General features: G+C 39.0%; 2 protein-coding genes across 3 annotated transcripts; both read right to left on the bottom strand.

Annotated features, from left to right (window-relative positions):
• Positions 1 to 1,365: 1,365 nt before the first annotated feature.
• On the bottom strand, positions 1,366 to 11,031 carry LOC112567959 (deleted in malignant brain tumors 1 protein-like). Of its 2 annotated transcripts, none has more exons than XM_025244916.1 (11): positions 10,983 to 11,031; positions 10,136 to 10,235; positions 9,721 to 9,747; positions 8,799 to 8,822; positions 4,102 to 4,183; positions 3,559 to 3,668; positions 3,112 to 3,276; positions 2,846 to 2,933; positions 2,493 to 2,602; positions 2,001 to 2,159; positions 1,366 to 1,515 (listed from the first exon to the last, which is right to left on the bottom strand). In XM_025244916.1, the coding sequence occupies exons 2-11, from the start codon at positions 10,185 to 10,187 to the stop codon at positions 1,502 to 1,504; spliced, it is 831 nt and encodes a 276-aa protein (XP_025100701.1). In that variant the 5' UTR covers positions 10,188 to 10,235; positions 10,983 to 11,031; the 3' UTR covers positions 1,366 to 1,501. The 2 variants fall into 2 exon arrangements, with proteins under 2 accessions (XP_025100701.1, XP_025100700.1); XM_025244915.1 differs by having other exon boundaries at positions 10,136 to 10,232; positions 10,983 to 11,024.
• Positions 11,032 to 16,157: 5,126 nt separating this feature from the next.
• Positions 16,158 to 21,881, bottom strand: LOC112567960 (deleted in malignant brain tumors 1 protein-like). Its single transcript, XM_025244917.1, has 10 exons — positions 21,743 to 21,881; positions 20,498 to 20,594; positions 20,090 to 20,113; positions 19,238 to 19,319; positions 18,696 to 18,805; positions 18,250 to 18,414; positions 17,972 to 18,059; positions 17,636 to 17,745; positions 17,132 to 17,290; positions 16,158 to 16,320 (listed from the first exon to the last, which is right to left on the bottom strand). The coding sequence occupies exons 2-10, from the start codon at positions 20,547 to 20,549 to the stop codon at positions 16,307 to 16,309; spliced, it is 804 nt and encodes a 267-aa protein (XP_025100702.1). The 5' UTR covers positions 20,550 to 20,594; positions 21,743 to 21,881; the 3' UTR covers positions 16,158 to 16,306.
• Positions 21,882 to 26,453: the final 4,572 nt, after the last annotated feature.

Genomic DNA, 26,453 nt, shown 5'->3' with positions numbered 1-26,453 from the left:
CCTAATGCATACACTCCTTCTAAAATGTTGGATTGGTCGAACAAATGTTCATGACCTAGAAAATGGAAGTTAAACAAGCACATTATACTTGAATAAAAGATGATAGTTTGCAATTATTTTTTCTCGAATATCTCTATCGGTGGTCGAACTGCTGGCCGTACCTAAGCTGATGGCATTCTTCTTCTTAACACGAGTAAGTGCACTTCAAGGAAATAACAACAACAACAACAACAACAACAACAACAACAATAATACAAAAATGAAAGATTTATATAGTACCAACTCATACTGGTAAGGAACATGCTGTTAGCACTCAAAACAGGAGTGAGGCATGGACAACATGGACAGCACAAGAGGGACGGAAGAATAAACAACTGACGACAAATAGAAGACAAATATAGAAAATCCAAAGCGGGACCAAGTAGCAAGAACTGAGAATATCTGTGATTCTGCCGAGAAAGACGAGTCGAAAGTAACAATAACCAGAGAAGGTGGGTAGAGAATGTAAAAAGACTAGCATTGATTGTTTTGGGAGTAATGATCAAGGAAGAGGTGCGTTTTCAGTGAAGATTTGAAGGATTCAATTGTGTTGACGTAGCTGGTAGCAGAGTGAGCTGGTGGAGTGAAGTAGTACAGTTGCTTGTCGTTAGCATGTGATTTGTGGTGAGAAACATGGAGAGACTGGATGCATGATGATAGTGGTTAGAGTTAAACATCACCACTGTCAAGGCAGATAATATGTCGGTGGTCATTGTAATTAAAGTAGTTTCAGTACTGTGAAAAAGTATAAATGCTGACTGAGCATGGAGAATGAGCTGGTGGTCTTTTAAGTAGGCCTAGAGCTGTGTCAAAACTACTTTTTCTATGATCTTTGAAAGAAAAGACAAGTTGGAAACTGGACGATACTTGTTCAACACATTGACATCAAGCGTGAATTGTGCTTTGAACATCAATATTGTGTAATGAGTGACTGGCTCTATAAACTGGACTGATCATGGGCATTTGTGATTAAGTTGAATCGGTGAGCAGTAGTGGTCACACGAGCGATTTTAAGAAACATCAACTGACTGCATTAATTAGTCATCAGGTCGGGATGAAGGACGTGGAGCATTCATTTACTTTTTTGTATCATTGATAGACATCAACTTTCTTGATCTTCGAGCGCTTTGTTTTGAAAAAAATTGACAGATATTTAATATCGCGAAGAAATAAATAAGGAATTATAGATTCGAAAATGATAAAATAGAGTGAATAGACAGTCACAGTGTTTTCTCTAACCACTCCCATCATTCACGATACGATTGACACAGTGTTCAATATATTCAATTCACACATACGACTAGAAACAACAAGCAGTTAGGTGTATGTGTGCACTAAGCACTTTATTTCAAAGCTCAGACAAAAGTTAAAAGCCAAAAGAATGCGTCCGTAGCAAACTAATGGAGTTGTCGCAATGTCACGTGAGTTATCGACCAATCAGATCCCAGTTGACGCCATGTCGTTATCCATGGCGAGCTATTAAATACATAATCAAAACATTGATGTGAAGGTAAAAGGTAATAAAAGTTATTGAACTCAACGAAATAATATATATATATAGAGAGAAATTATATAGTATACACATGATACTACATAAATGTGTATCACTATTGTACAAAAACTCTAATGTTACCAAATATAAACCAGGAATTTATCGGTTTTTAACCGTTGCCTACAAACTTTCTTGGGATTGAAAACCGAAGCGAAATGCATTTATTGTAATCACACATACACACACACAAGCTAGCTTACAGACAATTAGAAACATATATTCACACTCGAACTCTCATTGAATACAAAGGCTCGGCATAAAACCAAGTAAACTGCTGTCAAACTAATGTCAGTGATCAGTACCATTTAAATATAGTTTTATTTGTGGAAGATATATTTGCTTGAATTAGGAAGATGGGCATGCCTAGTTATGTCATAGTTTTGTGTGTAACCTAAACACATTTACTAACCAGATACGGGAACAGCCCGATACACGAGCCTGAAGCCAGTATTCGTTACAGACCCATCTGTGTGAAACCTGATGGACATGTGCCGTTCAGAACTGAAGTAGCGGTCCACTGGAGGCATGGAATAGAACCTGCCCAGGCGAGGGCTGGAATCCGAAATACCTGTAACAGAGAATAGCTTTGTATCCCCAACTCCATCATCAGACTTTGTAGGTAAAGCGTTAAAAATACTTCTTTTAACTACATACACAAACGACAGTTGTTACAAACTCAGAGCAGAATCAAAGAAACTTGTACTTTGAGAAACATTTGCAGCATAAACTGGCATGTGGATCTAATAAAAATGACAGTAAAAATCAGATACTGTAAGCAAAATATGTTCCAGTTTACCAGACATTACAAAGCAAGACACTGAATATAAACTCATAACAGCTAAAAAGGCAACAATTATATTATCTACCATTGTTGAATAATTTAAGAATCTGAGACTACTACCGTTAAGAAGGTCGACGTAGTCGTGGTTTAACTGTAAGCTCAGATCCAAGACGGTGACCTTGACGACATGACCAGGGGGAGCTTCAACTATCCACCGACAGTTGAGGTTGCTAGAGACCAGACATTCACTGATTGTAACATTTGTGATGTCACACAAATAAAGTCAGGTAAACAACGTATTTAGTGTAGGGCCAGACCTTGCTGACTGTCGAGGCAGTCTTTGTGTCGGGATTCTCAATATGTTGGTTATAACCTCAATATTTATTGACTTACATTTGTTAGTGAAAGAAGTTTAATACGGGTTAGAAGATTGTAATATGAGTAATAGTGTAGCTACACAAAAATCCACTCACTTGCCGTAGTGAGACGGGTAGTTAGGAGACGCCAAGTATCTGTTATGCCCAGCAATGGCAAAGAGAGTTGCAGGGTTGACAGGGCAAACTACACAGGAAGTCAAACATTGTATGATCATCCAACAGAAGACGACGATTATTATTAAAGAAACTCGTTTCCCTTGATTAGAAAAAATGGTATACTTTTCCACACACGACTCCGAGGAGAACAAAGAGTGACATGGTCTTGATGCTTATTCTAGCCCTAAGATCAACCGGGTACTAACCGGGAGTTGCTACAGGAACGACTTCATAACTCAGTCTGAAACCCGAAGCTACGACAGAACCGTCGGTGTAAAACTTGATGTACATGCTCTGGCCATGAGAGGTGTAGACTGTAGGTGAGGGCATGGATGAAAACCTGACTAGACTAGGACTTGCCGCCGATGAACCTGTTTGGGAGAAGTATTTTACATCAGTTTAACATCATAGATGTTTGTAAGTGCTCAGTAATGAGTATGTCCGCTTTGTATTTTTTACGGACACAAAGAACGGACTCGTTTAAACATTTCAGTATTATGTACTCACATTGTAACCGTTCTAAAAACCTTCATTTTAAAAGAGGTATTGTACATAATACACATACGGCATAACATTCTGCATTATTGAATAAAGAACTTGTTCACAGGACAGTTGTTAGCAATCACGTGATACCCTGACTCTACAAGTCTGACCGTCAAAGAGCTGGACGTAGTCCAATCCTTGTTCCATAGTGGCGTTCAGGACAGTCACCCTCACCACGTAGCCTCTGGGAGCGCTGATCAGCCGCCAACAGTTGACGTTGCTGTTGATGGGGTAGATAACACAGTTAAAGTTATATTGTAACATGTCGGATGATGACTGACAGTTACGCTCGAGTACCTGGTGTTTATGAAGACCTCACTGAGCTATAAAGATACACATTCCAAGAGTTTGTAGTAATTCCAACTTCAACATTTTCAGAAAAAAATATTTTTAACACAACATATGGTTTAGTATTATTACTTACGATCAGTGTTTTGAGAGATTTTCTACTGATTACAATTGCAACTAATGATCTAAAGATGGGACCTACTAGCGTTTTTGTCTGTTCTAAGGTCAGAGATACAGAAGCCAATGTTTGCTGAGTGTATTCCTGATCCCATAAACTCCTAGCTGCCTGCTGTAGGCTTTCTCTAATTCCTGATGTACCACAAGTAATTGTAAATAGATAAAATGGTTTTCTTTGACCTACTCACTTCTCGTAGGATCTCGGGTAGTTAGGAGATGTCAGGTAATTCACCTGCCTAGCGCTCGGAAAGAGATGGAAGGCACCGCACACTGCACAGGAAGGTAAGAACACCATTTACACAAAACTGTGGCTCAAAGACGTATTTTGGAAATCGGTAACACTTCAAAATGTCATAAAATAAGAACTCTATTCTTAAGTAAATAATTTAAGAGAAGAGAAGTTAGAACTTCTAATTTTTCTGACAAAAAATTATGGGGCTCATTTTACAAGTGCTCGCTGTAGATAAAATCTTTAATTGCTAGATTGGAGCAAGGTAATCACCCGTTGGTTTGAAATATTTTTCTTTTGTATTTTCGAAAAAGCACGAAATAAATTGGTAAAACAATGTATGTGTGAGAGAGAGAAAGGTCAAAGTGAGAAGGGAGTAGATGTTTGGTGGAGAATGGCGGTAAATGTTGATGTGTGAATGAAAATGAAATACAAATATAGCGAACATGTCAAACCTTAGCTTGTTTGATTAGAGTATTTATGGCAAGATCTTTCTTCTCTCTCTCTTTGTGTGTGTGGGTGTGAGAGAGAGAACGAACGAACGAACGAACAAACGAATTTTTATTTGACTCAGGCCACGTGGCCTCAACATTCAGGTGATGAGCACAGCTTGTACAATATCATGAGGCCTAACCACTTCGGTATAGTATGTCGTAATATCGTATCATGGACAATGACATAAAATAATACAGAATAATTAAACAATACCACTTTAAACTTTACGACGTTTAAAGCAATAGTACAGGTATCTAGCAAGACAGTTAAGGTGTGAAGCATCATTAAACAAAAGATTAATTGTAAAATATGATGGTTGGGTTCTATATTGAATTGGCAAAGGTGTGAGAGAGAGACAGACAAAGAGAAAGAATGGAGGGCTTAGCTTAATTTCAATTTATGACTGGGTAAACTGGGCGCGTTCTGTGTACGTTCATGGATTCAAATACGGGTACCTGACATCTCTGAGCCTTATTGGTGTGTACTTGTTTCAGCCTTGGCTTGTTTTTTTTTTGTGCATTTTTTGGTTAAATAGAAAAAGTGCTAGTGCATATAATAAAAAGAATGTGAAAGTCAGAGTCAAACAATGTCACGTGACTCACGAGGGCTCTCAGATGTGCTCGGTGAAACTGCAGGAATAAAATAAAACATAATGCTAACACGATGACGAAACAACATATGGTCAGTGACAACACATATAGTACTCAGCCAACTGACAGTTGTATGGCTAATGTCGTTATCCTTGGTGAGCTATTAAATACATAATCAAAACATTGATGTGAAGGTAAAAGGTAATAAAAGTTATTGAACTCAACGAAATAATATATATATATATATAGAAATTATGTAATATACACAGGATACTACATAAATATGTCTCACTATTGTACAAAAACTCTAATGTTACCAAATTTAAACCAGGAATTTATCGGTTTATGTCCGTTGCCTACAGACTTTCTTGGGATTGAAAACCGAAGCGTAATGCATTTATTGTAATCATAGACACACACACACACACACACATAAGCTAGCTTACAGACAATTAGAAACATGCATATTCACACTCGAACTCTCATTGAATACAAAGGTCCTGCACAAAACCAAGTAAACTGCTGTCAAACTAATGTCAGTGGTCAGTACCATTTAAATATAGTTTTATTTGTGGAAGATATTTTTGCTTGAATTAGAAAAATGGGCATGCCTAGTTATGTCTTAGTTTTGTGTGTAACCTAAACACATTTACTAACCAGATACGGGAACAGCCCGATACAAGAGCCTGAAGCCAGTATTCGTTACAGACCCATCTGTGTGAAACCTGATGGACATGTGCCGTTCAGAACTGAAGTAGCGGTCCACTGTAGGCATGGCAGAGAACCTGCCCAGGCGAGGGCTGGAATCCGAAATACCTGTAACAGAGAATAGCCTTGTATCAACAACTCCATCATCAGACTTTGTAGGTAAAGCGTTAAAAATACTTCTTTTAACTACATACACAAACGACAGTTGTTACAAACTCAGAGCAGAATCAAAGCAACTTGTACTTTGAAAAATATGTACAGCCTAAAGTGGCATGTGGATCTAATAAAAGTGACAGTAAAAATCCGTTAAGCAAAATATGTTCCCGTTTACCAGACATTACAAAGAAAGAGTATAAACTCATAACAGCTAAAAAAAGCAAAAATTATATTATCTACCATTGTTGAATAATTTAAGAATCTAAGACTACTACCGTTAAGAAGGTCGACGTAGTCGTAGTTTAACTCCAAGTTCAGATCCAAGAGGGTGACCTTGACGACATGACCAGGGGGAGCTTCAACTATCCACCGACAGTTGAGGTTGCTAGAGACCAGACATTCACTGATTGTAACATTTGTGATGTCACACAAATAAAGTCAGGTAAACAACGTATTTAGTGTAGGGCCAGACCTTGCTGACTGTCGAGGCAGTCTTTTTGTCGGGATTCTCAATATGTTGGTTATAACCTCAATATTTATTGACTTACATTTGTAAGTAAAAGAAGTTTAATACGGGCTAGAAGATTGTAATATGAGTAATAGTGTAGCTACACACAAATCCACTCACTTGCCGTATTGAGACGGGTAGTTAGGAGATGTCAAGAATCTAGCATACCCAGGATTGGCAAAGAGAGTTGCAGGGTTGACAGGGCAAACTGCACAGGAAGTCAAACATTGTATGATCATCCAACAGAAGACGACGATTACTATTAAAGAAACTCGTTTCCCTTGATTAGAAAAAATTGTGTACTTTTCCACACACGACTCCCAGGAGAAAAAAGAGTGACTTGGTCTTGATGCTTATTCTAGCCCTAAGATCAAGGTACTAACCGGGAGTTGCGACAGGAACGACTTCATAACTCAGTCTGAAACCCGAAGATACGACAGAACTGTCGGTGACAAACTTGATGTACATGCTCTGGCCATGAGAGGTGTAGACTGTAGGTGAGGGCATGGATGAAAACCTGACTAGACTAGGACTTGCCGCCGATGAACCTGTTAGGGAGAAGTATTTTACATCAGTTTAACATCATAGATGTTTGTAAGTGCTCAGTAATGAGTATGTCTGCTTTGTATTTCTTACGGAAACAAAAAACACCTTCGTTTAAACATTTCAGTATTATGTACTCGCATTGTAACCGTTCTAAAAACCTGCATTTTAAAAGAGGTATTGTACATAATGAACATACGGCATAACATTCTTCATTATTGAATAAAGAACTTGTGCACAGGACAGCTGTTAGCAATCACGTGATACCCTGACTCTACAAGTCTGACCGTCAAACAGCTGGACGTAGTCATATCCTTGCTCCAAATTGGCGTTCAGGACAGTCACCTTCACCACGTAGCCTCTGGGAGCGTTGATCAGCCGCCAACAGTTGGCGTTGCTGTTGATGGGGTAGATAACACAGTTAAACTTGTTGTAATACCGAACATGTCGGATGATGACTGACAGTTACGCTCGAGTGCTTGGTGTTTACGAAGACCTCACTGAGCTATAAAGATACACATTCCAAGAGTTTGTAGTAATTCCAACTTCAACATTTTCAGAAAAAAATATTTTTAATACAACATATGGTTTAGTATTATTACTTATGATCTGTGTTTTGAGATATTGTCTACTAATTACAATTGCAACTAATGAGTTAAAGCTGGGACCTACTAGATCTTTGGTCTGTTGTAAGGTCAGAGATACAGAACCCTATGTTTGCTAAGTGTACTCCTGATCCCGTAAACTCCTAGCTGCCTGCTGTAGGCTTACTCAAATTCCTGATGTACCACACGTAATTGTAAATGGATAAAATGGTTTTCTTTGACCTACTCACTTCTCGTAGAGATTCGGAAAGTTAGGAGATGTCAGGTAATTCACCTGCCTAGCTCTCGGAAAGAGATGGAAGGCACCGCACACTGCACAGGACGTTAAGAACACCATTTACACAAAACTGTGGCTCAAAGACGTATTTTGGAAATCGGTAACACTTCAAAATGTCATAAAATAAGAACTCTATTCTTAAGTAAATAATTTAAGAGAAGAGAATCTAGAACTTCTAATTTTTTCTGACAAAAAATTATGGGGCTCATTTTACAAGTGCTCGCTGTAGAAAAAAAATCTTTGTTAGATTGGAGCAAGGTAATCACCCGTTGGTTTGAAATATTTTTCTTTTGTATTTTCGAAAAAACACGAAATAAATTGGTAAAACAATGTATGTGTGAGAGAGAGAAATGTCAAAGTGAGAAGGGAGTAAATGTTGGGTGGAGAATGGCGGTAAATGTTGATGTGTGAATTAAAATGAAATACAAATATAGCGAACATGTCAAACATTTGCTTGTTTCATTAGAATATTTATGGCAAGCTCTTTCTTCTCTCTCTTTGTGCGTGTGGGTGAGAGAGAGAGAGACAAAGAGAAAGAATGGAGGGCTTAGCTTAATTTCAATTTATGACTGGGTAAACTGGGCGCGTTCAGTGTACGTTCATGGATTCAAATACGGGTACCTGACATCTCTGAGCCTTATTGGTGTGTGCCTGTTTCAGCCTTGGCATGTTTGTTTTTTTTTCGTTTGCATTTTTTGGTTAAATAGAAAAAGTGCTAGTGCGTATAATGAAAAGAATGTGAAAGTCAGATTCAAACGATGTCACGTGACTCACCCGATCGAGATGTGCTCGGTGAAACTGCAGGAATAAAATAAAACACAATGCTAACACGATGACGAAACAACATATGGTCAGTGACAACACATACAGGACTCAGCCAACTGATAGTTGTATGGCTAATGAATAGCATGCAGCTAAAATACTAATACAGTTACTGGCCACTCAAACACAACATGTTACATGCTGTCGATCGTCTCTAGACGTGCATCAGGCAGCAGAGTTTTGTGGAAGGGTTGGTGACTTTTACAGAAATTTGTATTATTTTTATTGACAGGTAAGCCAAACCACATTTTCTCATTCCATTATTTCAACATTGCACTACAGATTAGTATATTAATTATTATTTTCTATACTTGTATTCTTCGATCAAAGTGTATTAAATTAACTTGTGTAGGAATGTCACTTACTCTGTGAAAGACAGATGGTGGCGGTGACAAACAGTAGCATGGCAAGCGTAATTGGTAAAACAATGTATGGGAGAGAGAGAGAGGTCAAAGTGAGAAAAGAGAAGATGATTTGTGGAGAATGGCGGTAAAAGTTGATGTGTGAATTAAATGAAATAAAAATATAGCGGACATGTCAAACATTAGCTTGTTTCATTAGAATATTTATGGCAAGCTCTTTCTTCTCTCTCTTTGTGTGTGTGTGTGTGTGAGAGAGAGAGAAACAGAGAGAGAGAAAAACGGAGAGACAAAGAGAAAGAATTTAGGACTTAGCTTAATTTCAATTTATGACTTTGTAAACTGTGCGTGTTCTGTGTACGTTTATGGATTCAAATACCTGATATCTCCTGGTCTTCTGTGTGTGCCTGTTTGAGCCTTGGCTATTGCTTGTTTGCATTTTTTGGTTAAATAGAAAAAGTGCTAATGCGGATGATGAAAGAATGTGAAAGGTCAAACAAAGTCACGTGACTCACCCGATTGCGATGTGCTCGGTGAAACTGCTGGAATAAAATAAAACATAATGCTAAGACGATGACAAAACAACATATGGACAATGACAACACATACAGGACTCAGCCAACTGACAGTTGTGTGGCTAATGTATAGCATGCAGCTAAAATACTAATACAGTTACTGGCCACTCAAACACAACCATGCTACATGCTGTCGATCGTCTCTAGATGTGCTTCAGGCAGCGGGAGTTTTGTGGAAGGCTTGGTGACTTTTACAGAAATGTGTATTATTTTTATTGACAGCTATGCCATACCACGTTTTCTCATTCCATCATTTCAACATTGTACTACAGATTAGTATATTAATTATTATTTTCTATGCTTGTATTCTTCGATCAAAGTCTATTAAATTAACTTGTGTAGGAAAGTCACTTACTCTGTGTAAGACAGATGGTGGCGGAGACCAACAATAGCATGACAAGCGCCATGTTGCTCACTCAGCAGGCAGGAGACCACGAACTTGTATTACTGGACTGCTGGCAGAGAATTTTTTCCAGTTAACTATTGTGCTGGCATTGGCTACTTCATTCAATGACAATAGAAGAATTCAGAGCAATGACCAATCTCCAAAAAGAATTAAAAACCCTATAAAAATATTACAATCCTTGTCGTGGAAAATATTCTAAAAATCATTTTATTATCATGGGTTTGGTTCCTCGTTGCTGGAAGAAGAATTTTTAAAAACTTTGAAAAAGTTATATGGATTGTTACACTCTGTTCTAGGCCTTAGAATTAGTGTCAAGGCCCTACACTTCATTAGAAGATTAAGGAGACTCTCCACCAGAGGAAACTTGCAAGGAAACTACGGATATTTCTTGTATTACATCGCTTAATGCAATGGTTGTCTCCTTTTACCTTTTACATTAGTACAGAATCATTATTTTGTTTTATATATATGTATACACAAGCCTCATTTGGATGCCAAATTCGTTTAGGAACATTGACATCCTTTACTTTAGTGTTTAGTTCATCTTCACATGGTGTTTAATTTGAATCCCGCGTATTCCTACCTAAAAACATCTGTCTTAGAAACATACTGTCCAGCGATATTAGAAATATCAGTTTCTATGGTCTTGAGGTTGAAAAAAAATTAATGATTTACCGCAAGATTGTCGTAGTTGCCTCTTTGTGCTTTCTCTCGATCTTTGTAATGCTCAAGAGGCGACAACCAATAAAATTCACACTTTTAAAAATAAAATATAAAACAAGAAGTATTCGCTCACCTGTGCGAAAAGTCTTGATCAAGGCACGTGGCTTGAGTAGACTGAGGGTGTTTCGACATGGTCTAAGGTCCTCATTATATACAAATCGAGATGCAAGATCCAGAGCTCTGATTGGATGAAAAGTCTAAAGAAAGAAATGCTATCAGTTGACAGAGAATCTTTTGTGAGAGACAGAGCTCAGTGCTATTCTAGAATGTCTCATGTGCTGACTCGGTGACAGCTGAAGACCTCATCGTCATTGTCTTCACAATATCGTCTTACACAGAGAACTAATGTAGGACAGAGGGCGAACATCGATCATGATGAACCCATGGCCATCGGTGTAAACGATGACTACAGGCCGCTGCATCCTGCTGCTCCATCACTCGTGCGTTGGTGGATAGGATTTCATTGTAGTCCGTGTAGGTGGTGTAGGTAGTGTAGGCATCATAAACACTGTACAAAGGATGTGGATATTATAAGCTAATTGCCCTTTAGCTCGATGTCAGCCACTGACGGAATGAAACGAAATCCATCTACGTAGGAGCGTTGCTGATACGATGATATGACAGTTGTGACAGGTGATGAAACTGATGCTGATGGCAGTGGATATTTAATTGTTATATTGGGTGCTGGGTGTGAATGAGGCAGTTAGGATGCACGGACAGTAAAAGCTAATACTGCAAGAGGTCAATGCAAGAAGCTGACTGGATGAAAACAATCTGTTCACACGATCTGCACACAGTCACGATATGATGGTCATTCCTGAATTTTCTTTTGTAAAAACTGAGAACCTACCACGTGTAATGTAGACATGTACTGTACATGGCAGCTGTCGAAGACTAATTGTCTGAAAACTGAATTTTGTTAGACTACCTCTGAGCATGTAAGATTGTTCAAACGTCGATGTGTTCGTCAAACTGTTTGTTCCTTCGTTTATATCTTCACCTACTGTTTTTTTTTAATTTTTTCTACTCTATTAATGCTTATACAGCATCATTTTATAAATTCAATGTAGTATTTCAAAAATGTAGTCGACTTTATAGATTTGTTTTATCACATTTAACAGTCAATATTATGTATGACCGGATTGTACACAAAATATTAAAGCTAAATTTTATTTTTTTTTAGTCTTAGACGTGTTAGCTACCTTTGTGCATAATATTGTGGGGAAGGTCGTGAGCATAAGAGCAATTAAACCTACACAATAAGCAAATTATCAAAGCCAAATACAGTGATACCTCGGTTCTCGAACGCCTTGGTTTTCGACCAAATCGGTATTCGACCAGGAAATTCGAGAAAATTTTGTCTTGGAATCCGAACAAATATTTGGAACTCGAACATCCGAACGTCCGAGATGAGCCGAGTTGAGCCGAATGGCGTTCATTCAGCCAGAGATCTGTAGGGACCTACAGATCTCTGATTCAGCCCAGCGCGCCTTGCTTGCGTCATCAGTGTGAGTGCAGAGAGAGAGAGTCACGTTTTTGTGGAGAGAGTCATGAAATGTGTGCAAATTGGGCAGAAATCGCAAATTTTGTTGAACAACATCACCCTGATAAATGGTAGCAAATAGAGCAGTTAACATTTTTAATGACAATGTTATGTCCACTTTCCGCAAAATTTTGCAAAGGAGAAAAAACAGCAAACAATTGACAATTCTTCCGTAAAGAAATCAGACAAGCAACTGCAGAGCAAGATTCTGATTCTCCTCAGCAAAAGATACAGAGAACAGAAACACCCGAAGAGCAGTTACCCTCTGTTTTTATTGAAGAGGACTCCCCTTCAATACAATAACCATCCCCCTTCCCTCCTCCCTCCACATTCATTCCCTCCTGCCATAAAGTTTGTACAGGTACAGTAAATGAAACACAATTTACTGTACTGTACAGTACATTTTATTTATTTTTTTTTTGTTTTAATAAATACACTTTTATTTCTTATTTCTTGATGAGACTCATGTTTTTCTACATATTATATACAAATTAGGCCAGTAAATAGGCATTTTCTGGGGCTTGGAACGAATTAATCCAGTTTCCATTATTTCCTATGGGTTTCATTGCTTCGGTTCTCGAACAATTTGGTTCTCGACCGTCCTCCCGGAACGAATTATGTTCGAGAACCGAGGTATCACTGTATTTGTAGTTTCACACACTTTTTTTTGTTTGGTCCGTAAGGATTTATGCATCGAAAGAACTGCAATTTTTGTGCTTTCTATAAATCTTCATGATGTACAGTAGGCGACAACAAAGTAAAACAGAAAGTATTCTTTCACCTGTCGTAAAAAGTTTGATAAGGCACATAGCTGAAGTAGACTAATGGTCTAAGGTCCTCAATATATAGGAATCGAGGTGCAGCCTCCAGAACTCTCATTGGATATTTGAGGTTATTACAGAGAGTAAATGAGGGTGAATGGGTGGGTAGGCACTGTAGACACCATAGAGAGGATGTGGACATTATAAGCTCATTGTCCGTTATCTCGTTGTCAACCTCTGACGAAATAAAACGAAATCCATCTACGTAGGTGCGTTCCTGATAAGAGGATATGACAGTTGGGACAGGTGATAAAACTGATGTTGATGATAGTCGATGTTTTCCGTTGTTTAATGATTGCTTTACTGGGCGCTGGGTGTGAATGAGGCAGTTAGGATGCACGGACAGTAAAAGCTGATATTGCAAGAGGTCAATGTCAGAAGATGAGCGAATGAAGCAACGCCTGACGTCATGCCTATGTCACGCTTCGTCTGCTTGATGCTGAGTCTGCTGCTTGTTGTAACAATCGGGGTTCACAGTTCATGGCCGTACCCAACCCTGAGAAAAGCCTTCACGTGTTGTAGGGTGTTGTGGGCGCTGGCCATTGGTTGCAGCCCCTGGGAGACAATATAGCGAACCCCACAGCGTAGCGTCCCTCGGGGCATCTTCCTAAGACACTGAGAGGAGCGGGTGGTGGTGAAAGGTGAGAGGCCGCCTGGGCAAAGTGCGTGTTTACACAGCAGTCAGGAGGGACCACAAGCTAGGGATCGACTGGCAGATAGCTACTGTTAGTGGACCCAGTAGCCAGTAGTGACCACCAGGAGCCAGTGGGAGTCCGTGGGGTTGGTGCAGGTTCATTGGCTGGATGGTGACCACCAGGGTCTGAGACGGGAGTGGGCTTCCGGTACTGTTGGTTGGGAGCGTGTGACCGCCGGACACATCACAAGCCGCGTGTGTGAGTGCGTGATTCTTGGTGGTTTTAAATGTACAGTGGAACCTCGTTTAACGAACACAATCCGTTCTGGAAAATTGTTCGTTATCCGAAATGTTCGTTATCCGAAACAATTTTCCCATGAGAAATAAATGAAATAGATTTAATTGGTTCCCAGCCCCTGTTGACTCGCTAATATTTGAAAGTGACAGGCTATATAGGTATTTGTTTTAATGAGAACAGTTATAACACAACATAAATGGAGTTAAATAAACATAAAAACATTAATGAAAACATTTAAACATCACAAATCTTGCCTTTTTGACGACGTGGGTGGATGGAGGTGTGGAGGAAGGGGTGGAATTACTGCTTTGATTCCCCCTCCATGAGCACGTGACATTGTAAAATCGGGGATGACTTCCCTTTTCTGTAGCTTTGAGGTTGAAGGAAAAAACTTATCCAGTGTCTGCTGTTTCTGCCTTTTCTTTAAGCTCCTTTTGCTTTAAAATAGTCGAGATTGTCGACCTCGACATGCCGTATTAGGCGGCGATATCCAACAAACGCATGCCTCTTTCATACTTTGAAATCATTTCCTTTTTCGATTCAATTGTTGGCCGCTTCCTTGACATTACCTCACTACTGTTGCTCTTAATCTTCTTTGGAGCCATGATAAATAAGAAGGATGCGCATAGATAAGGAACTGTGTCTCGAGCGCGAATGATGACCTGCTGGTCGGTCACGTGTGGTTCACGTGGCTGTTCGTTATCCGAAATTTTTTTCACTATCCGAGACAAATTTTTAACGAAACTTTTGTTCGTTATCCGAGACAAATTTTTAACGAAACTTTTGTTCGTTATCCGAAATATTCGCTATCCGAGGAATTCGCTAACCGAGGTTCCACTGTATATGTATATTCATGGAAGCCTTATTTAACGGACGAGAGGCTGCGCATATATATTTATATATGTGTTTATATGTTTACTCTGTGCTAGGGATAAACCTTTTTTGGCTAAGAGAGGGGTTGTATAAGAACATCCTATGGTTGTTGATGTAGAGATGTGTCTGCCGTATAGCGCTTTGAGCTGGCACCCTTTTTTGGTTTAATTTTGAAAAAAACTCTATAGGGCTACATCAGGTCATACCTATAATTGGGTCTTGGAGGGGGAAGTTTTTGTTTCATGCTGAAGCCAAATAGCGACAGTTGTTCTTTTGTTTTCCCCACATGCTTTTTTCTGACAGCCTTTGACGTTTTTGACAGTTTTGACAGTCTTATCATCTTTATCACCTTTGTCATCGTTATCATCTTAACTTCTTACATTCTTTGTTTAATCGTTTGTTTCTGTGTGGTCCAGTCATTCTGTTGCAGATATCAAATAGATTATTCTAGGTGGTGCAATCATTTGGGCCTGAAGATGTGATGTTTTGTTTTTGTATATGCATATTGGAAGGATTTAAAAAGCGGAATAATAAGTATCTTTGTAGATGGTTACAGAGGTCGACACGGATCTACGAATACCAAGGTTTTGACTGGTGCATGAGAATCCAGACACAGGGACATGGTCATCACCACTCAGCGCAAAGCACAGTCAAGATGATGCTGGGTGCAGCAGCGCCATCTGCAGCTGTGGTTTGAATATGAGTATATCAATATTGTGTAATGAGCGACTGGGTCTACAAACTGACACTGATCATGGGCATTTGTGATTAAGTTGAATCAGTGCACAGTAGTGGTCACACGAGCGATTCTAAGAAACATTAACTGACTGCATTAATTAGTCATCAGGTCAAGATGAAGGACGTGGAGCATTCATTTACTTTTTTTATCGTTGGCAGACATTAACTTTCTTGATCTTCGAGCGTTTTGTTTTGAAAAATTATGGAATTATAGATTCGAAAATGATAAAATAGTGTGAATAGACAGTCACAGTGTTTTCTCTAATTTCTCCCATCATTCACGATACGATTGACACAGTGTTCAATATATTCAGTTCACATAGATGACTAGAAAAAACAAGTAGTTATGTGCACGTGTGCACTAAAAACTTTATTTCAAAGCTCAGAGAAAAGTTTAAAAGCCAAAAGAATGCGTCCGTAGCAAACTAATGGAGTTGTCGCAATGTCACGTGAGTTATCGACCAATCAGATCCCAGTTGACGCCATGTCGTTATCCTTGGTGAGCTATTAAATACATAATAAAAACATTGATGTGAAGGTAAAAGGTAATCAAAGTTATTGAACTCAACGGAATAATATATATATATATAGAAATTATGTAATATACACATGACACTACATAAATATGTATCAATATTGTACAAAAACTCTAATGTTACCAAATATAAAACAGGAATTTATCGGTTTATATCCGTTGCCTACAAACTTTCTTGGGATTGAAAACCGAAGACGTTTTATTGTACCCAGAGCTTCCACTGCCCGTTCTCGGAATAGTTTTATACACCAGTCTGTTGTCTTACTGAATAAGTGTTGGAAGGATTTGTGAGTGTGAGGGTGTGGGTGTGTGGTTTTGGGAATATAGTTTTAGTGTTGTTTCTTATTTAGTTGTGTATTTACATGGACTGTAGGTGTTTGTGTGAGATGATAGTTTGAGTGGAATTAAGTTGTTATTAAGTTTTTATTATCAGTTTTATTATCAGCCAGTTGTTTTACCACGTCTTTTAATTTCTCCTAGTGAGATAATAAAGTTAAATTGAATTGAATTGAATTGAATTGAAGCGTAATGCATTTATTGTAATCAGTGAGACACACACACAAGTTGGCTTACAGACAATTAGAAACATGCATATTCACAATCAAACTCTCATTGAATACAAAAGCAAGCATCCTAAAGTAAACTGTTGTCAAACTAATGTCAGTGGTCAGTACCATTTTAATACAGTTTTATTTGTGGAAGATATTTTTTGCTTGAATTAGGAAGATGGGCATGCCTAGTTATGTCTTAGTTTTGTGTAACCTAAACACATTTACTAACCAGATGAGGGAACAGCCCGATACCGGAGCCTGAAGCCAGTATTCGTTACAGACCCATCTGTGTGAAACCTGATGGACATGTGCCGTTCAGAACTGAAGTAGCGGTCCACTGTAGGCATGGCAGAGAACCTGCCCAGGCTAGGGCTGGAATCCGAAATACCTGCAACAAAGAATAGTTTTGTATCACCAACTCCATCATCAGTCTTTGTAGGTAAAGCTTTGTAGGTAAAGCGTTAAAAATATTTCTTCTTTTAACTACATACACAAACGACAGTTGTTACAAACTCAGAGCAGAATCAAAGCAACTTGTACTTTGAAAAATATGTACAGCCTAAAGTGGCATGTGGATCTAATAAAAGTGACAGTAAAAATCCGTTAAGCAAAATATGTTCCCGTTTACCAGACATTACAAAGAAAGACACTGAGTATAAACTCATAACAGCTAAAAAGGCAAAAATTATATTATCTACCATTGTTGAATAATTTCAGAATCTAAGACTACTACCGTTAAGAAGGTCGACGTAGTCACAGCATAACTCCAAGTTCAGATTCAAGAGGGTGACCTTGACGACATGACCAGGGGGAGCTTCAACTATCCACCGACAGTTGAGGTTGCTGAAGAACAGACATTCAGTGATTGTAACATTTGTGATGTCACACAAACAACGTCAGGTACAAAACGTATTTAGTGTAGGGAGAGACCTTGCTGACTGTCGAGGCAGTCTTTGTGTCGGTTATAACCTCAATATTTATTGACTTACATTTGTTAGTGAAAGAAGATTAATACGGGTTAGAAGTTTGTAACATGACTAATAGTGTAGCTACACACAAATCCACTCACTTGCCGTATTGAGACGGGTAGTTAGGAGATGTCAAGAAGCCGACTTGACCAGTAGTGGCAAAGAGAGTTGGCGGGTTGACAGGACAACCTGCACAGAAAGTCAAACACTGTATGATCATCCAACAGAAGACGACGATTATTATTAAAGACACTGAAGGATAGGTTGTGTCGCTTGATTAGAAAAAAAAAATGGTATACTTTTCCACACACGACTCCCAGGAGAAAAAAGAGTGACTTGGTCTTGATGCTAATTCTAGCCCTAAGATCAAGGTACTAACCGTATGCTGGGGCAGGAACGACTTCATAACTCAGTCTGAAACCCGAAAATACGACAGAACCGTCGGTGACAAACTTGATGTACATGCTCTGGCCATGAGAGGTGTAGACTGTAGGTGAGGGCATGGATGAAAACCTGGCTAGACTAGGACTTGTCTCCGACGGACCTGTTAGGGAGAAGTATTTTACATCAGTTTAACATCATAGATGTTTGTAAGTGCTCAGTAATGAGTATGTCTGCTTTGTATTTCTTACGGAAACAAAGAACACCTTCGTTTAAACATTTCAGTATTATGTACTCGCATTGTAACCGTTCTAAAAACCTGCATTTTAAAAGAGTATTGTACATAATACACATACGGGATAAAATTCTGCATTATTGAATAAAGAACTTGTGGAAAGGACAGCTGTTAGCAATCACGTGATACCCTGACTCTACAAGTCTGACCGTCAAACAGTTGGACGTAGTCCAATCCTTGCTCCATCACGGCGTTCAGGACAGTCACCCTCACCACATAGCCACTGGGGGCGTTGATCACCCGCCAACAGTTGACGTTGCTGTTGATGGGGTAGATAACACAGTTACAGTTATTGTAATATTGTAACATGTCGGATGATGCCTGACAGTTACGCTCGAGTACCTGGTGTTTATCAAGACCACACTGAGATATAAAGATACACATTTCAAGATTTTGTAGTTATTCGAACATTTTTAGAAAAAAAAATATTTTTAAAGGAACTGATGGCTTAGTCTTAGGACTTACGTGTATTTTGAGAGTTTGTCTTCTAATCAGAATCGCAACTAATGATCTAAAGCTGGGAACTACTAGCTTTTTGGTCTGTTCTAAGGTCAGAGATACAGATGCCAATGTTTGCTAAGTGTACTCCTGATCCCGTAAACTCCTAGCTGCCTGCTGTAGGCTTGCTCAAATTCCTGATGTACCACACGTAATTGTAAATGGATAAAATGGTTTTCTTTGACCTACTCACTTCGGGTAGAGATTCGGAAAGTTAGGAGATGTCACGTAATTCACCTGCCCGGCGCTCGGAGAGAGATTGATGTAACCGCACACTGCACAGAACGTTAAGAACACCATTTACACAAAACTGTGGCTCAAAGAAGCTTTTGAAAATCGCTAACAATTCAAAATGTCATAAAATAAGAACTCTATTCTTAAGTCAGTAATGTAAGAGAAGAGAAGCTAGAACTTAAAACATTTTTCTTATTTTTCTGACAAAAAATTATGGTTTTTTTTTGACAAATGCTCACTGTAGATAAAATCTTTAATTGTTATATTGGAGCAAAAGATAATCAACAGTTGGTTGGAAATATATTTCTTTTCTTCTATCGAAAAACACGAAACAAATTGGTAAAACAATGTCTGTGTGAGAGAGAGAAAGGTCAAAGTGAGAAGACACTAGATGATTGGTGGAGAAGGGCGGTAAAAGTTGATGTGTGAATGAAAATGAAATACAAATATAGCGGACATGTCAAACATTAGCTTGTTTCATTAGAATATTTATGGCAAGCTCTTTCTTCTCTTTCTTTGTGTGTGTGTGTGAGAGAGAGAGAGAGACAAAGAGAAAGAGACAGAAAGGGAGAGACACAGAGAAATATTGGAGGGCTTAGCTTAATTTCCATTTATGACTGGGTAAACTGTGCGCGTTCTGTGTACGTTCAAATACGGGTACCTGGTATCTCTGAGCCTTCTTTGTGTGTGCCTGTTTCAGCCTTGGCATGTTTGTTTTTTTGTTTGCAGTTTTTGGTTCAATATAAAAAGTGCTAGTGCGCATGATGAAAAGAATGTGAAAGTCAGAGTCAAACGATGTCACGTGACTCACCCGATTGCGAGGTGCTCGGTGAAACTGCAAGAATAAAATAAAACACAATGCTAACACGAAGACAAAACAACATATGGACAGTGACAACACATACAGGACTCAGACAGCTGAAAGTTGTATGGCTAATGTATAGCATGCAGCTAAAAAGCTAGTACAGTTACTGGCCACTCAACCACAAACATGATTGATAGATGTGCATCGGTCAGCAGAGTTTTGTGGAAGGGTTGGTGACTTTTACAGAAATTTGTATTATTTTTATTGACAGCTAAAGCCATACGACGTTTTCTCATTCCATTATTTTAACATTGCACTACAGATTAGTATATTAATTATTATTTTCTATGCTTGTATTCTTTGTAAGCATCGATCAAAGTCTATTAAATTAACTTGTGAAGGAAAGTCACTTACTCTGTGTAAGACAGATGGTGGCGGAGACCAACAGTAGCATGACAAGCGCCATGTTGCTCACTCAGCAGGCAGGAGACCACGAACTTGTATTACTGGACTGTTGACAGAGAATTTTTTTCCAACTATTAAAAAGAGCCATTAGACGACAAAGCGAACGGTTTTTTCACATTTCAAATTGACAACTAAAATATCCCTAGTGATATCTTTACTTTAAAAATATTTTACTTTTTAACACATCGTATCGTCTAACACATCTGTTTCATTTAGTAAAGAGGAATCTCGAAATTTTCTTCTTTTTTTCTCTAGATTGATCTTCATTGGTAACTGCTTTGTGCTGCCATTGGCTACTTCATTCAATGACGTTAGAAGAATTCAGAGCAATGACCAATCTCCAAAAAGAATAAAAAACCCTATAAAAATATTACAATCCTTGTGGTGGAAAATGGCTAATAAACAGCGAGTTCTGTTAACCAGCCAGAAGCTTTGAGCTGTGTTCCATTACTTTTATGCACAGTCCTATCTAATATTCTAAAAATCATTTTATTATCACGGTTTTGGTTCCTCTCTGCTGGAAGAAGAATATTTATAAACTTTGAAAAAGTTGATTTGATTGTTACACTCTGTTCTAGGCTTTATCAATTTGCATCAAAAACTGATTTGGCGGTTTTACAGTCTTATTTGTCCTTTTAATTATTTTTCATGCGCCGAACACACCTGTTCTGTTTCCCAGTTAAGATATTCATTAATATTCAGTGTAAACTTATTAGTTTCAAGGCCCTACACTTCATTAGAAGATTAAGGAGACTCTCCCCCAGAGGAAACGTGCAAGAAAACTACGGATATTTCTTGTACTACATCCCTTAATGCAATGGTTGTCTCCTTTTACCTTTTACATTAGTACATAATCATTATTTTGTTATATATAATCACACACAAGCCTCATTTGGAAGCTAAATTCATTTAGGAACATTGACATCCTTTACTTACTTTACTTTAGTGTTTAGTTAATCTTCACGAGATGTTTAATTTGAATCCCACGTATTCCTCCTAAAAACATCTGTCTTACAGACTGTCCAGCGATACTAGAAATATCAGTTACTATGGTCTTGAGGTTGAAAAATAATAAATGATTTACCGCAAGATTGTCACAACTGCATCTTTCTGCTTTCTCTTTGTAATGCTCAAGAGGCGAAAACCAATAAAATAAACAATTTTAAAAATATAAAACAAGAAGTAGTTGCTCACCTTTGCGAAAAGTCTTGATCAAGGCACGTGGCTTGAGTAGACTGAGGGTGTTTCGACATGGTCTAAGGTCCTCATTATATACAAATCGAGATGCAAGATCCAGAGCTCTGATTGGATAAAAAGTCTAAAGAAAGAAATGCTATCAGTTGACAGAGAATCTTTTGTGAGAGACAGAGTTGGGTGCTATTCTAGAAGGTGCCATGTGCTGACTCGGTGACAGCTGAAGACCTCATCGTCATTGTCTTCACAATATCGTCTTACACAGAGAACAAACGTAGGACAGACGAATAACATCGATCATGATGAACCCATGGCCATGGGTGTAAGCGATGACTACAGGCCGCTGCATCCTGCTGCTCCATCACTCGTGCGTTGGTGGATAGGATGTCAGTGTAGTCAGTGTATGTGGTGTAGGTAGTGTAGGCATCATAAACACTGTACAAAGGATGTGGATATTATAAGCTAATTGCCCTTTAGCTCGATGTCAGCCACTGACGGAATGAAACTAAATCCATCTACGTAGGTGCGTCTCTGATACGATGATATGACAGTTGTGACAGGTGATGAAACTGATGCTGATGGCAGTGGATGTTTAATTGTTTTACTGGGCACTTGGTGTGAATGAGGCAGTTAGGATGGACGGACAGTAGGAGCTAATATTGCAAGAGGTCAATGCCAGAAGCTGATCGGATGAAACAAAATATCCTCACACGATCTGCACACAGTCACGATATGGTGGTCATCGCTGAGTTTGCTTTTGTCAAAAGTGAGAACCTACCACGTGTAATGTAGACAGGTACTGTAAATGGCACAGCATGATTATCCGTAAAACATAAAATAGCTGCTTGTTCTCACTCAAAAGTGTAGCTTCGTGCAGGTCAGGGCCCCGGGGAACGCGAGAGGATTACAGTAGGTCAGATGTCGCCTGATGTGAAGGGTTTCCCCTCATCCGTGCGCATGCACCTAAAGACACACAAGCAGAGTGAAGGGAGAAAACTACTACATGTACTGCTCATTGATTAGTAAACGAAAGTTATCTCCCCTAATTAGCATAAAATCACAAAGTAAAAATGAACAAAATGGATAGACCCTGCATGCAGAAATGGTATAGAAAGAGAATGTGTAGCCTCAGTCAGAGAGCCCGATGCTGGATTAGCAGCCACGACATTCGACCCTCTAGTAAGAGAGAGAGAGAAAACACAAATAAACAATAGCCAATAGATGAACATTAAAAACATGAAGAAAAAAATAAGTCGAAAAAGCTAAAAAGTTTAAAATAATTTTTTTTAAAAAAACAAAGTGTTTTTTTTTTATGTTCGAGGGAAAGAAAGACCGGGTCGAGAGTGAACCTGTACAACGAGTCGGGAGTTAACTGGTTAGGTTAACTAGTTTGACAGGACAACCCAGTCAACCCTGCTACATAATTTAATATTGCTCACCTAAAGGTCTTTGTGGAGAACCAATGATCTTACTGGCACTCTTGACCACCCTCGTCAAACAAGCTTTATCTTTGACAGAGAGAACGCCAAACCACATCGGTATATTAAATGTTATTATGTTCTCGATGAGGCTGTGATATACCAACTCGAGGACAGGGCCACTGACACCAGAATTCCGCAATTGTCTCAGCAGGAACAGGCGCTGATTTGCTTTCCTGTAAACAACACTGGTGTTTTCCTGAAAGGACAGTTTGTTGTCTAGCACTGTGTAGAGGTACCTAAAACTTTGCACCATGAATGTCAGGTATTGGGTATGTATGCCTGGCCGTTATGTTGTATATATATATATACATTCATGTTTGTATACGTGGTTGGGTTTGTAAACAAAAGAAAACGTTCTGTTTTGGACAATAAAGTTTCATTTGATTTGATTAGGTTGTCATAAAAGCGTCAGTTTGACGACAAAATCATTTTGGAATTTTGACATAATTTATAACGAGGCGCAGTATGTAGTTCATCTTCATGATGTGCACATTTTAGATCCCACGTACTACTATAAAAAAAAATTTGTCTTACAAACAGACTGTCGGAAAATATTAGAAATATTCATTACTATCATCTTAAGCTTGATAAATTTGCATTATTTACCGCAAGAATGTTATAACTGCACATTTTGTGCTTTCTCTAAATCGTCATGATGTACAGTCGGCGACAACAAAGTAAAGCAGAAAGTATTCGCTCACCTGTCCGAAAAGTTTTGATAAGGCTCATGGCTTGAGTAGATTAACAGTCTAATGTCCTCAATATATAGGAATCGAGGTGCAAGCTCCAGAACTCTCATTGGATATTTGGTGGGTTATTGCAGAGAATAAATGGGGGTGAGTTGATGGGTAGGCACTGTAGACACCATAGAGAGGATGTGGACATCATAAGCTCATTGTCCTTTATCTCAATGTCATTCACTGACGAAATAAAACGAAATCCATTCCTAGGTGCGTTCTTGATAAAAGAATATGACAGTTGGGACAGGTGATCAAACTGATGTTGATGATAGTCGATGTTCTCCGCTGTTTAATGATTGCTTTACTGGACACTAGTTGTGAATCGTTATGAGTTAGGATACACGGACAGTAAAAGCTAATAATGCAAGAGGTCAATGTCAGAAGATGAGCGAATGAAACAAGACCCGTCCACACGATGTGCACACGGCCTCCACACGATGGTTAACTAATGTGCGTTTGTAAAATGAGAAGTTAACAAGACTGGTACAGTAAATCACACAGCTGACGATGACTAATCATTTTAAAACCGGATTTCGTTAGACTACCACTGAACATGCAAGGTTGTTTAAACGTCGATGTTTGGTTCTTTCTTTATTTCTTTCCCCATTGTATCATTCATTTTCGAAAACAGGACCACAGTCGGGACATTCTTATTGACTGGTGTTTTATTTCATTTTTCTTTTGTTCCTGATAGTGTGATTATGATTGTCTAATGATATTCTCTTGCACTCTATGATAAACCATCATTTTGTACCTTCATCAAAGGCTTCACAGGTATGTCGTGTCCCGCCTCTAGATGAGCTAGTGTGTGTGTGTGCGTTCGTCATGAATCATCATCATCATCATCATCATCATCATCATCATCATCATCATCATCATCATCATCATCATCATCATCATCATCATCATCATTATCATCGTCCGTGTTTTTCTCAGCGCATGGGACGCACCGGTAATACAAAAGCTTACAGCAGACGACGTTTGACGTCATATTCCAGGTTATTTCTATCCGATTCGGGGGGAAAGGTCAAGGCTTTTTCTCGCTGACTGTAGCAACGCCTGACGTCATGTCCGTGTTACGTCACGCGTAGTCTGCTTGATGCTGAGTCTGCTGCTTGTTGTAACAATGGGGGTTCGCTGTTCATGGCCCCTACCAAGCTTGTCCGAAGTTTTGGCGCCAAAGGCCTTCACGCTCTGTAGCGTCACGTGGGTGCTGTTGGCGCTGGCCATTGGATGCAGCCCCTGGGAGACGATGTAGCGAACCCCACAGCGTAGCGTCCCTCTAGGCATCTGAGACGCTGATAGGAGCGTTTGGTTGTGAAAGGTGAGAGGCCGCCTGGGCAAGGTGCTGTGTTTACACAGCAGTCAGGAGTGACCACAAGGTAGAGGTGGACTGGTAGCCTGGTACTGTTAGGAGACACATAGGCCAGTAGTTACCGCCAGGAGCCAGTGGATGTGCGTTGGGTTGGTGCAGATTCAGTAGCCGGATGGTGACCACCAGGGTTTGTGTGAGACGGGAGTGGGCTTCTGGCACTGTTGGTTGTGAGTGGGTGACCGCCGGACACATCACAAGCCGCGTGGATGAGTGCATGATTTCTTGGTGGTTTTAAATATATATGTATATACTTGGAAGCCTTGTTTAACGGATGAGAGGATGTGCATATATAGTTATCTATGTATGTGCAAGTCCATGTTTACTCTCTGCTAGGGATAAATCTTTATTTGCTAAGAGAGAGGCTGTATTAGAGTACTACATGGTTGTTGATGTAGAGATGTGTCTGCCGGGTAGCCCTTTGAGTGCGAACACCTTTTGTTGGTTCAATTTTGAAAAGAGAACTCAATTGAGTTATATTAGGTCATAGCTATGGGTGGGTGTTGGAAGGGAAAGTTTTTTCTCTCATGCTGAAGCCACCAACTGACTGCATTAATTAGTCATCAGGTCGAGACGAAGGACGTGGAGCATTCATTTACTTTTTTGCATCGTTGATCGACCTTAACTTTCTTGATCTTCGAGCGTTTTGTTTTAAAACAAGACAGATATTTAATATCGCAAAGAAATAAAAAAGGAATTATAGATTCGAAAATTGCGATGCGAAAAGTTTTACTGTATACAAAAGTTTTTTTTCTTATATTAAGCTTTGTAAGCACCTATCGAGCACACACTGTTGATGTACAATACAAGCTTGATCTTTGTTTCATGTACAAAAAAGAACATTTTCATCCTTCTTGATACCTGACTTGGTGGTCCTCAGTCAGTATCTGAAAATTCACAGTCACTAATTGAAAATTGATGACCGCTTATTTATCTAAATCAGCAGGCTCTTTATTAGCTCTCAAGCTAGCGTTTAGCAGACCACGTGGCCATCTATAGCCAATAGTCACAGTGTTTTCTCTAACCACTCCCATCATTCACGATACGATTGACACAGCGTCCAATATATTCAATTCACACATATGACTAGAAACAACAAGTAGTTAAGTGCTTGTGTG

The sequence above is a fragment of the Pomacea canaliculata genome, linkage group LG7 (genome assembly GCF_003073045.1).
Source record: "Pomacea canaliculata isolate SZHN2017 linkage group LG7, ASM307304v1, whole genome shotgun sequence".
In the NCBI taxonomy this organism is placed as follows: Eukaryota; Metazoa; Mollusca; class Gastropoda; order Architaenioglossa; family Ampullariidae; genus Pomacea; species Pomacea canaliculata.
Note: the sequence above shows the minus strand (reverse complement) of the source record. Positions and strands in the feature narration are given on the sequence as shown.